At 47.6% G+C, this 12665-nt stretch overlaps 1 protein-coding gene across 1 annotated transcript in view; it reads left to right on the top strand.

The window, feature by feature from the left end:
* ahrra (aryl-hydrocarbon receptor repressor a) overlaps positions 1–12665 on the top strand; it is a 98165-nt gene that overhangs the window by 57723 nt on the left and 27777 nt on the right. Inside the window, exon 5 of the mRNA XM_056299680.1 lies at positions 10807–10925. Coding sequence (XP_056155655.1) covers positions 10807–10925 — 119 coding nt within the window. The remainder of the gene's footprint in view (positions 1–10806; positions 10926–12665) is intronic.

Below are 12665 nucleotides of genomic sequence, written 5' to 3'. Positions count from 1 at the left end.
ACTAGTCTTTTTTTTGGGGGGACAGGTGGGGTTACTTTCATTAACAGCTCAGACCTTGAGAATGCAGCAACTATGGCCATTTTCATCCAAGTACACATCGTGCACACACACACAAACACACACACACACACACACACAGTAGAACTGGACTAATAGGAATGGATGCCTCACACAACAATGCAACATATGCCGTGTGTGAGGTCTCTTGTTTCTGATGTGACTGTAACCATCAAAGGCAACTGGTGGACCTCTCTTCAAAATAGATTTTACCACCATTTACCACCAGTAGAGCAACACAGAGACTTACTCTAAACCCACACCCAGTCTCTGTAATGGGAACTTCAGCAAAGACTTCAGAGACAAACACGTATATAGTAAAAGCTGGGTAAAAGCAATGCTCCGGTCTTTTATAATTATTGTTAATGTTTCCAAGTAATGAATTCCTTGTATTTGGCATTCCACACTTAGCTGGCTGTGACAGCAACCAAAAATGAGTCAACATAGATAACGACAAACAAAATTCACTGAAATTCATTGAAATAACACCGATAACACCGAGGGCGGTCTGGCGGCGGTGTTGTTTTTGGTGTCGTCGTGTGGAGTGCGGGGAGGTGTGTCGAGGGAGTCTGTCTGGGAGAGCCGGCGTTGGATCGGCTGGGGGAGCCTGGTCTGCTGCGTCCGGTGGGCCCAAGGACCACGGCCCTGCCCGGAGCTGCGCCCGAGGAGGAAACACTGAGGGCAGTCTGACGGGACGCGGAAGCGGGGCAGGCTAAGCTAACTGCTAGCCCATGCAGACCGGCAGTTTCGACAGCCATCCTGGCTGGCGTTCGTTCCCTTGGACAGTGATTTTTTTTTTTTTAGTCTAACGTGTTCGTTTAGATATATGTGTTAGTTAGTATGTGTGTTCTTGAATTTCTTGTAGTTTTTGGATATGTGTTTTTGTCTTTGTGTTGCACTGCTGTGGGCTGGGGGAAACCATATTTCCTTTCATTTCATGTACTTGCGTACATGAAATGAAAGGAAAAAATGTTCCTGTTTCCTGAAATAATCTGAAAAGAAATGCATTTTTGCTGGCTGGCGTAGTGAGATATAGGATGTGCACGCTTTGCAGAGGGATCTAGTCAATATCTATATTGTCTCAGGCCTCCTAAACCTAGTCCAGTATGGATCCCATTTTATCCACACTGTCTGTGTCTATACACTGGGCCGCTGCATAAGGAAATGAATTGTGTCATTCTCTTTAAATGAACATATTGCGGGAGGTTTAAGAGAGCCATTGATAAATTTAGAGGCAGAGGAGACAAGCTGGGCAGAGTGGCGAATAGACCCCGGCACTACAATGGGGTTTTTCTCTGTTTTAACAGTCTGAGAGAATGTACTTCCACAGCCTCTTTGGCTGCTTTTGTGTGCGCTTGTGTTGTGTTGTGTGAGCTTGTAAGTGTGTGTGTGTGTGTGTGTGTGTGTGTGTGTGTGTGTGTGTGTGTGTGTGTGTGTGTGTGTGTCCTCATCTCGCCGCTGAAAGGGATGTGACGAACATTTTTGTGCAAGGCATGTGACTTATGAAATGGTTGGTATCCTGAGTTCACCCGTGCTGCCCGGGATTCATGGTTGATATTTGGATATTTGGTCCTGAGTAAAAAATCCCTCAGATTGCAGACAACAGGAGGATAGTTAAAAGCACTTTCTTATCCCCCAATTACCAGTAGTCTGCTTTCATTTGGGTTCACTCAACAAAAAAAAACTTTCCTGTGCAACTGGCTCATCTCATGCAACAGTGCTTGTGGTCACCGTCTCGTTTCTTTGTCTGTGTGTGTGTGTGTGTGTGTGTGTGTGTGTGTGTGTGTGTGTGTGTGTGTGTGTGTGTGTGTGTGTGTGTGTGTGTTTGTCTGTGTCTCTGTGTGTTTGTCTGTATGTGTGTGCATGTGTTTGTCTGTGTCTGTCTGTCTGTGTGTGCGTGTCTGTGTGTCTTTGTGTGGGTACGTGTGTGTGTGTGTCTGTCTTTGTGTGCGTGTGCAGAAAGCACATCGTGTCACGCCATGGCATATTTTCCTTAGGCCTACATTCGTTCTCATTCTGTTGGTTTTTCTAATTGTCTGTATAAATAGTAGACCATGTCGGCCTTTTGTTGTGGTTACCTTTCCCGTGGCTTTGACAAGGAAAACATAGACGGGAATTTATAAGTTCCTTTAGCAGAGTCTGTTTCTTCTGCCCCTTTCTTGTCGTTTGCTCTCTGATTTCGACACAAAATGCAATGGGGCTTTTTCGATTTTTGGGTTTTTTTTGTGAGTTTGTGATTTGTGGCTGCAGATAAATGTCAAAGGGGTTCGCTGGGGAAAAAAATGATTATTCATCTGAAAAACCACAAACTGGCATCATAATTTTGCACCACAGTAAGTCGTGTTTATCTATTTGTGACGTCATGTACAATCTAGATGATTTTCATATGAAGCCTGCTGCGTTAAAAAATCAGAAAAAGGCCATTATGGTCTCGCACTGTTAACTCTATGGTGCCGCTTTTATGGCGCACTCGGCAGTCAAGCCACATACAGTAGCACTGAACATGCCGTACACAAGTTGCGGTACGAGTCAGTTTTGCCCAAGGGCCCCTGTGTTAAGACACATTACTTCTGTTCGACACACAGATTGGTGTGTCTGCCTGCCAACCAAAACAGAGAAGTGGAAACAATCGAGTTTACATCCTGACCTCCATTCTGTGTGATCCCATTTGCTTTGTCATAATATCGCTTCCCCCTTCGCCTCGGTATCTAAGCTCACGACCGCCGAGGCCTTTGTTTGGGTTTTGGTGAGAGACGAGCGAGGTTTTTCTCCGCTGACAGAGATAGCCTCCCAGATGCTGCGCGAATTCACTCATTCACGTCTGTCATCTCCATTGAAAAACATGTTTCTTTTTTTACGGACACCCCCCCCCCCAAAAAAAAATTGCTTTAAATTCTGTTTTCGGCACATCCCGGCAAGCTATCTCCGCCGACGTAGAAACAAAACTCCGAAACAATACCACACAGATTGCCAACTTCGACCCCATTTCAGTAGCGGACCCCTGAATGGTTAAAGATCACAATATCATAGTGTAATGGATTTGTGCTGAACTAGTTTGGCTGTAGTATTGTACTAAACAAACTGAATGGGGAGAAAAAGGAAAAGAAAAACCTTCAGTTTTGCTCACAAAAAAATGCCCCAAAAAAAAAACTTTTTTAAAAACTCTGCCATCCCTTCATTTCGAGCCGTTTTTGTAATACTGGATAAACAAAAGAAGAAGAAACACGTAAGGCATTGGATAGGCGAGATCAGGACACTTGATCTGTGGCATAATGAAGTATTAGCTTCCATTACATTGAAGGCTTAACCTTTCGCAGAGCGCCATTGAGCGCTTGCCAGCAGTCATCAATATTTAACAGCTGTTGCTATTATGAAATTCTTTATGGGCTAATGTGGCTTGCCGGCTTGCACGCAAGGCCTTGGCCGACAGCCAGAGCCTTGTCAGGAGGAAGGGGGGGCGAGATTGACAGACGGTTAGCTCGCGTGACAACCAGCGCTTGGTCAGCCAGCTCCCTGTGCTCTGCCTGCCTGCCCACTCACACTCTCTCTCTCTCTCTCTCTCTCTCTCTCTCTCTCTCTCTCTCTCTCTCTCTCTCTCTCTCTCTCTCTCTCTCTCTCTCTCTCTCTCTCTCTCTCTCTCTCTCTCTCTCTCTCTCTCTCTCTCTCACTGATGTTGCTCTCTGCTGTGGATTTCCTGTGCCTGAGAGGGAAGTGGGGAAGGGGGGGGGTTAAGAGGGCGGGAATAGGCAAATAAGGTGGCTGTGGGCCAATCTGAACTCAACACACACACAGACACACACACACACACACACACACACACACACACACACACTTTTCTCTACTCACGCAAGCCTTGTAAGGAGGGGAGGGAGCGGAGCCGTGCAGCGCTGTGAAGCATCAGCATGTTCAGGTCTGGAGCTCTTCACAAGCCGTGATACCGAGGCCTGGGAGACAGAGCGTTTGGCTTGTCTTAGGCTCTGACAAAGTGTTTATGTGCGAGGGTATCAAATTATGTTGGTAATAAAGCTCAAGTATGTGAGTCAGGAAGCCATAATATGACACAATTTTATTCACATAGTAATCCTGTGGACAAACTGATTAGAATTAATGTTTTTCCTTTGGCTTGCACTTTACAGCAGACTTTTTGAACAGACCGAATACAAAATAAACTCGATCCAGCCATGACACTGCCAGGAATAGTAAAAAACCCGAAAAAAAAGCCACCTGTTGAAATTGAATTCTGCTGTTCTTTTCGGAGTTAAGGGTTTGCCAAAAGAACATGATGTGTTTTCGAAGCAGAATGGATTGCTAGGGATGCTATTTTTCTACCCAAACATATCTAGAAAGCACCGGACCGGAAAAAGTGTCCATACTCAAACTTAATTGAATATTTTCTGTTCCACTCGTCTCTCCGCTCATCTCTCCGAAGCTGCACTCGCCTCTTCCCTCCACCACTTTCCACTGGGAATCACTCGTTCCTCATCCCTTTCGTCGAGCTGTTTTGTTGTGTTTATGATAAACTGTCTGTCTGTTTGTGCATCTTGGTACTCTCTCTCTCTTTCTCTCTCTCTCTCTCTCTCTCTCTCTCTCGCTCTTATTTTTCTTTCAGCTTCCTCACTGTTGGCCGTGTGAGGAAGTGGTTTAGAGATTGGGTGTCTCGTACACACACAGCCATTCAGTTACATTGCCAAACTCACCTCCCCCCCTAGAGGCCGGCAGGATTTCAGTCTGCTCAATAAAGCAAATCTTTGACACACAAAAAACCCCATGCCTACACGGGCAAATAGGTGCGCATGCATATTTTGTCCATGGTCGCTGCTCTCATTTGTTCCTGTTTACTGAAAGACAGCTTACAAATGGCCGCCCCGCTTAGTTTTGTTTAGCAGTTGTGTGGGTGAGACGTGGAAAAACTGACTTGTACACAGACCGGATAAATTGAAGCGTCATCAAAACCATCACTCCCAATAGCGCTCGCAACTTAAAGGGGATACACAAAGATCGGACTCGATGGGTGTAGTGGCGTGTGCGTGTATCTAGGTGCATATGTGCATGGCATTGTGTGTGCTCGTCTTGTGAAGGGTTACGGACATGTTTGGTGTTTGAGTAAACCTCTTTGTTGTCAGACTTTTACGGTAAAAGCTGGCGTGCAAAGGACACTGATCATTGCAAAGCTTCCGACTTTTCACAACCAGTCTTGCTCAGTCATTCAGTCCAGTCCTTCCAGTGTCTTTTCAATTAAAGCAGACGTACATGTAGATTTTCTCAGCATCGAATCAGACTGGGTCGGTTTTATCCGAGGCCCCGTCATGGCTCATTACCTGCGTTAGAAGCGTTGTGATTGGGTCAGCGACCCGCTTCGTGCCCCACAATAGTGGGTAGCAATCAGACAGGCGCTTTTTGCAGTTGGCGGCAGTGTCCGACCTTCTTTTATCACACGAGCCATAAAAATGAGTCGTGGCCGGTCAAAAGAAGGCCCTCATTGTTTAGCGTATGGTTGACATAGGCTGATCATACAAGATATTAGCTACCTTGGGGATCACCGGTTCGAATCCCCGTGTTACCTCTGGCTTGGTCGGGCGTCCCTACAGACACAACTGGCCGTGTCTGCGGGTGGGAAGCTGGATGTGGGTATGTGTCCTGGTCGCTGCACTAGCACCTCCTCTGGTCGGTCGAGGCACCTGTTCGGGGGGGAGGGGGGGGACTGGGGGGAATAGCGTGATCCTCCCACGCGCTATGTCCCCCTGGTGAAACTCCTCACTGTCAGGTGAAAAGAAGCGGCTGGCGACTCCACATGTATCGGAGGAGGCATGTGGTAGTCTGCAGCCCTCCCCGGATCGGCAGAGGGGGTGGAGCAGCGACCGGGACAGCTCGGAAGAGTGGGGCAATTGGCCGGATACAATTGGGGACAAAAAGGAGGGAAACCCCCCAAAAAATTAAAAGATATTATCTACCTGTTCTTTCCATGAAACGGACGGACCTGGTTCACACAGGTCAAAACAACAACGCTTTATTGACTTGGTTCAGATTTAGCCCAAGTTGTCGACGGTTAGACGTAAACGAAGAGGCGACGAGAGGGAGAAGACAGACGTCTAAGCCCGGAGACACCTGAGACCGTGTGAACCGAGGCGCATCTTGATATTTTGAAGGTGGTCCCCGTGTTTTGCGCGTTGTGTGGAAGTGGAAAAACAGGCCCTCGCTGGCTACAGACGCTTTTAACCCCACCCTTTGGCAGCATCTACATCCTGGTAGTTGTCACTTTTTACTAAACACCCTGTCTTCACACAGAGCACATAAACGCCGAGCCATTACCTACTCTGTTTTCCTTTTCAGAAGAGAGAGAGAGCGAGCGAGAGAGAGCGAGCGAAACTCGAGGAAAAGAAAAGCAAACGTGAAAACATGAGTGGTGACGAATAAAGGCTTTATTGTTGGCAGAGCGATTCCTGGAGCCGATAATTAATCATCCCCTCTGTTTGTCTTTCCTGACGCTGCATCCTCTCCAAAAGCTGCCGTAAGAGAGAAAACAAAAATACACGTGGCGTTGAGAGACAAAAATAAAGAGGCTTATTAGATTCATTTCCTTCTGCAATGCTTTCCATGATCTGGATGATATTGGAACGATGGCACAGGCTGTTTTTTTCGCCGTCTGCATGTTTGTACATATTTGTGTTTGTGAGCGACTTTGCGTCTGTGTACTTTGAGATGGCAGGAAGGGACGACTAAATATCCGTAACTTATTATGGGGATGGACGAAGCCGCGTTTCAACTCAGTCAGCAACAACTAGCCAATTTTCACCCGAGGAAACCGCTCCGGGAACTTTAATTTCACTTGGTTTGGAATGGGGCCACCATTATGATATAAATAAATAAATAAATAAATAAGTGAAGGATCAGATAGACAAGGGCTAGATAGCTTTGCGTGATTTGTACGAAATTAAGTCGAGGGAAATTGTCGAGAGTCACGGAATCAGCTGCACGATCGTCTGCGATGCCGTGTTGAGAGTGAGGGGGAGGGAGAGAGAGAGAGAGAGAGAGAGAGAGAGAGAGAGAGAGAGAGAGAGAGAGAGAGAGAGAGAGAGAGGGGGAAACAAAGCAAGAACAATTATCTGAAACATTGGAACGCTGAAATCAAAACTCAAAACAAACTAGAAGTCTATCGGGCCCTAAAAACAAACTATGATTTGGAAGAATACCTCTTAACTGTCAGAGACAGGAAGCAGCGACAGATCCTCACCAAATACAGGCTCAGTGACCACAGTCTCGCCATTGAAAAGGGGAGACAAAAAAAGACGTGGTTGCCAAAAGAGCAACGATCGTGTGGTCAGTGCAGGACAGATGAGGTGGAGACAGAGGTGCACTTCCTCCTTAAATGTGACAGATTTGAAAAACAGCGCCGGGCTTTTGTCAAGGAAGTGGAACATGTGACTCCAGAGTAGCAGGAAATGGACGACGCAGGTAAGCTGCGGGTGGTCCTGGGAGGAGGGCCAGCGGCGAGCATTGCAGCAAGATTTATATTATCTTGCCACAACCTGAGAGATAGTGGATGACGGCACCTATTGCTACTATTGTTATTTAATATCATAATCATTGTTGTTGTTGCTGTTATTATTATAATCATTGTTGTATTGTGTTGTTGTTGTTTTACATGCTTTGGCAATATGTACACAAATGTATGTCATGCCAATAAAGCACATATTGAATTGAATTGAATTGAGAGGGAGGGGGAGAGAGAGAGGGAGAGAGAGGAAGGGAGAGAGAGGGCGAGAGAGAGGGAGAGGAAGGGAGAGAGAGAGAGAGAGAGAGAGAGAGAGAGAGGGAGAGAGAGAGGGAGAGAGAGGAAGGGAGAGAGAGGGAGGGAGAGAGGGAGAGAGAAGGAGTGGGAAGAAAGGATAAGAGGAGAGGGGAGGAAGGATCAATGGGGGAGAGATGGATGGAGGATAGGAGAAGGGGATGCATGGGGCTATTCAGTGGGGGTAGTAGGGGCAAAATAAAATAGTGGGAGCAGAAAGATAGATAGATAGATAGATAGATAGATAGATAGATAGATAGATAGATAGATAGATAGATAGATAGATAGATAGATAGATAGATAGATAGATAGATAGGTAGGTAAAACTGACAGGTGTGTATGTCTTTTCGCTTGTGTGTGTGAGAGAGAGAGAGAGAGAGAGAGAGAGAGAGAGAGAGAGAGAGAGAGAGAGAGAGAGAGAGAGAATGTGTGTTGCGTGACTAATCTGTGTCTGCTACCATGAGTGACGGGGCAAAGGGCTGAGCTCTTGTAGTCAGCCACATGCCCCTCCGACGGCATGGCCGGGGCAGAAACATGCAAACATGCTTCCGACACGCAACACACACGTCACACAGGCACACCATGGCACATGTGAGGGCTCTGCACGCCACCGCTATATGGCTTTAATTGTATGTACACATGGATTTAGCATAAGAAGTAGGTGAACCGTGGGGGCTGGGGAGGGGGAGTGGAACGATCTAATGGGGGACTCGGGCTCACAATGGCGTTTGTGCACAACATGCGTGCTTATCCCCGGGAGTCGGTGTAGCGTGGAGTGAGAGAGGGTTTTGTTGTGGCACAGAGCCGTCAGAGCAGACGCATCCATCAGCTAAATGGATGATTGGATAAAGCGGACGCTTTGGCGTGTCCTGGTTCCCCGACGCTGGCCACGTGCCACCTGTTTGTGGCATCGGAGGCCATCGTGTCAAAATGTTGAGCCGTGATCAGTTGTGGCACGGCGTGCCGTACCCCACCACACCGGCCGCTGTCGCGTACGCCTCAGTGTGCCTTCGGTGTTACCGTGCAGGGTGTTTTATCTTCCCGTTTGTCTTTCTTCACGTTTACATCTCTGTTTTTTTTTTTACCATTTACCCCACATGGTGTATTCTGTTAACGGCACTCTCCCCCAGTTTAAACGGGTCAGCAGGTTGTTTTGGGGTACCATGTACACTTGCACATAGGATTTACTTCTGTTAAACACCGGGTTCAGGGCGTCCGGGTAGCGTAGCGGTCTATTCCGTCGCATACCAATACGGGGACCGCCGGTTCGAATCCCCGTGTTACCTCCGGCTTGGTCGGGCGTCCCTACAGACACAATTGGCAGTGTCTGCAGGGTGGGAAGCCGGCTGTGGGTATGTGTCCTGGTCGCTGCACTAGCGCCTCCTCTGGTCGGTCGGGGCTCCTGTTCGGGGGGGAAATAGCGTGATCCTCCCACGCGCTACGTCCCCCTGGTGAAACTCCTCACTGTCAGGTGAAAAGAAGCGGCTGGCGACTCCACATGTATGGGAGGAGGCATGTGGTAGTCTGCAGCCCTCCCTGGATCGGCAGAGGGGGGTGGAGCAGCGACCGGGACGGCTCGGAGGAGTTGGGTAATTGGCCAAGTACAATTGGAGAGAAGAAAAAAACAGACACTGGGTTTAGATGTGAGTGCCGCCCCCGGGAAGATTTGCCGGAGCCATTGTCCTCGCTAGTTAGGCACCTCTGTCTCGGTCTCTGTGTGACAGAGGACTGCTGCTTAGTTAGATTGAGTTTCCAGCCAGCCATTATCAAAACCGCTTATCCTGCTCAAGGTCGGCCATACTAAATTGTCTCTGGGTGTGAATGTGTGTCGGGACCCTGTGATGGCCTGGCGGCCTGTCCAGGGTGTCTCCCCACCTGCCGCCCAGTGACTGCCGGGATAGGCTCCAGCATCCCCGCGACCCTGAGATTGAATTTTATTTTGTTAATGTCATGTCTTTGGCACCACCTATAGTCCTTTGCCCAACTTTGTCCATTTGTAAGAAAGTGATGATCCTGTATTTTAGACATCCCAATGGGACACAACACCCTCTGTCCTTCACTGCACCGCCATGACACCAGATACCGCCCTGTCTGATCCATCAAGCCGCAAAAATCTTTCATCTAACCCAAAACGGTGCCCACTCTCCTTCTCCCATCTTTTCGGTTTCTGCCGACTCCGCACCGTCCGCTGAAACGGCAGTGCCGTGAAAGAAGAGTCGTTGTGCCGGATCTTTAAATTGCCAACCAAATGGGGAATATCACAGACCTGTGAGAGTCTTTGCGTGTGCACACACGCAACTACGCGTGTTAATGCCTGTGTGTGTGTGTGTGTGTGTGTGTGTGTGTTTGTGTGTGAGTGTGTGAGTATAAAAGCCAGCGTTAGCCGCTGGTGCACTCCCTCTTTCCCAGCCAGGGAAGTGTCGTGTGAGAGGAGTCCTGTAAAGTCGTGAAATCCTACTCTGTTTTCTCTTCTTAAACAGACCTGCCACACAGGCTTATACCCATCAGGCTTGCCTGACATGGTTAATGTGTCCACCACATGTCCGAGCGTGGTCCAGCTTTGTCACTCCGATACTGATGAGGTGTCTGACAGTTAAGGGAGTCCAGCGGCCGCCAAATTTTCAATGCAAAACGGGTTCGGCTGTATCACTCCATCAGCCCTTTCCGTGTTGACCCCGTGTTTAGTTTAAAAAGTCAAGTTTTGGTTGTTTCTTCGTTATTACAGTTAATTTGCAATACTTTGCATTACTTTGTTCAGTAAAAGAACAGATCCCTGATATATGATGACACAGTTGCAGAACTCTTGATTATTTAAAATTGTTTTCTATGTGGCTTCCGATTGCATTTTGACCCGTGTTAACTACCGCTTCGACAGCTGTTTCACTTTCTTTTTTTTCCCCCGAACAATTTCTCTACTTGAAGAAACAACGTACTGATGCAGACCTGCTCTTTCTTTATTCTAGCAAGTCAAGACAAGCCGCCCAGGAAGCAAATCGTCAACCCAGCATCCTCGAACCCTGAGTCCAGGAAAGAAAGCCTTCCACTGGGCACCGCCATCTCTGAGAGCGGCCTCCTCCTGGAAGTAAGAAAGCACGTGTCTTGTGTGTTTGTGTGCATTCATGTGTGTATGTGGTGTACACCAGTTTTCCAGATTAAAAAAAAAAAGTGTATGCATTGGAGCCAGCTCGCATTCCCTTTCACACCTTGTATTAGTGCAACTGTCCCTTTTTCATGTGGTTGCAAGTATAGGTTCCTTGCCCAAATAAGCCCCCCAATTTTCCTGTGTGTGTGTTTTGTGTCCACCCATTCATGTGCCAATTTGTTTAACCACAGTGCATGTGTCTGCCATTTTTAGTTGCCTGTCATACAAGCATTATTATTGTGCTGTCTGGTACACCCCCAAAAGTGAGAGGGGGGGCAGCAATGGAGAGGACACACTAGACGAGACAATATGCGTCTTATGTATCTCGTGTGTGTGTGTGTGTGTGTGTGTGCCCTTTACCCTTTGCTCTGACCTCCTTTGTGGAGCTGTGGTATTGCGTGACGGCAGGGTGAGGACAGGAGTGTCAGAGCTAATGGCAGAGGTGGGGGAAGACAGATGCATGGGGGGAGGGCACCGGAGGGTCCATAACCCATAGTGTATTGGGGAGGGGGGTTGTATGTGAGGCCCCAGTGTGTGTGTGTGTGTGCTGTTTCTTTGTGAGTGCATGCATGGAGGGGAAAGAGGAAACAGATTACAATCGCTGCTCAGCCATCAGCGATCATTTATATTACGCATTAAGTCAGAGCTCATTATGTATTAATTGTGCTCATTTCACAATTTGACCTGCAGTAAAGTGGTCAGGATAAAATACTGTCGCTATATCAAATGTTACCAGGTATGATATAGAATTGACTGGATACTGTAGATATTTTAAAGGTGTGTATTTTATAATAACTGTTACACGAGATACAGACACCCTGTTTAATTTGGCCACAACATATGTTGTGTGCTAACCAAATGTTAAATTTCAAAAGGGGAAAAGCTTAAATTTAGTTGTCGCTGGCCAAAGGGCAGGAAGGTTGCCAAAAAACAGATGGATATAGCGGTGGGTTACACGGGAATCGCCCTGGCATCAGATCACGGCTACACACCGAGAAATCTAATGACTGTTTGTCAAACAACGAATTGTGACACTGTTCATGAGCCAACGATTGCATGTACACACACACACACGCACACACACAAACACACAAACAGATAAGCCAAAACATTATGACCACCTCCCTAATATGCTGTCGGTCCTCTATGTGCTGCCAAAACAGCGCCGACCCGTCGAGTTGTGGGCTCTGCAAGACTTCTGAAGGTGTCCTGTGGTATCTGGCACCAAAACATTGGCAGCAGATCCTTCAAGTCCTGTGAGTTGCGACGTGGAGCCGCTGTGGCTCGGACTTGTCGGTCCAGCACATTTCACAGATGCTCAGTTGGATTGAGATCTTGATAATTTGGAGGCCAGGGCAACACACCTTGAACACTTCATCATGCTCCTCAAACCATTCCTGATCAAGGTGTGCAGTGTGGCAGGGTGCATTATCCTGCTGAAAGAGGCCGCTGCCGTCAAGGAATACTATTGCCATGAGGGGTGTAGCTGGTCTGCAACGTTGTTTACGTTGGTGGTATGTGTCGACATGACATGAATTGACGTCCACATGAATGGCTGGATGGTCTCAGGGTTTCCCAGCAGTACATTGCCCAGCATCACACTCCCTCCACCCACTTGTTGTCATCCCACTGTTGTATCCTGATGACATCACTTCCTCAGGTAAACGGTGCACACATATA

The sequence above is a fragment of the Lampris incognitus genome, chromosome 19, assembly GCF_029633865.1.
Source record: "Lampris incognitus isolate fLamInc1 chromosome 19, fLamInc1.hap2, whole genome shotgun sequence".
In the NCBI taxonomy this organism is placed as follows: Eukaryota; Metazoa; Chordata; class Actinopteri; order Lampriformes; family Lampridae; genus Lampris; species Lampris incognitus.
The sequence above is the reverse complement of the archived record's forward strand: the minus strand, read 5'-3'. Positions and strand labels throughout refer to the sequence as shown.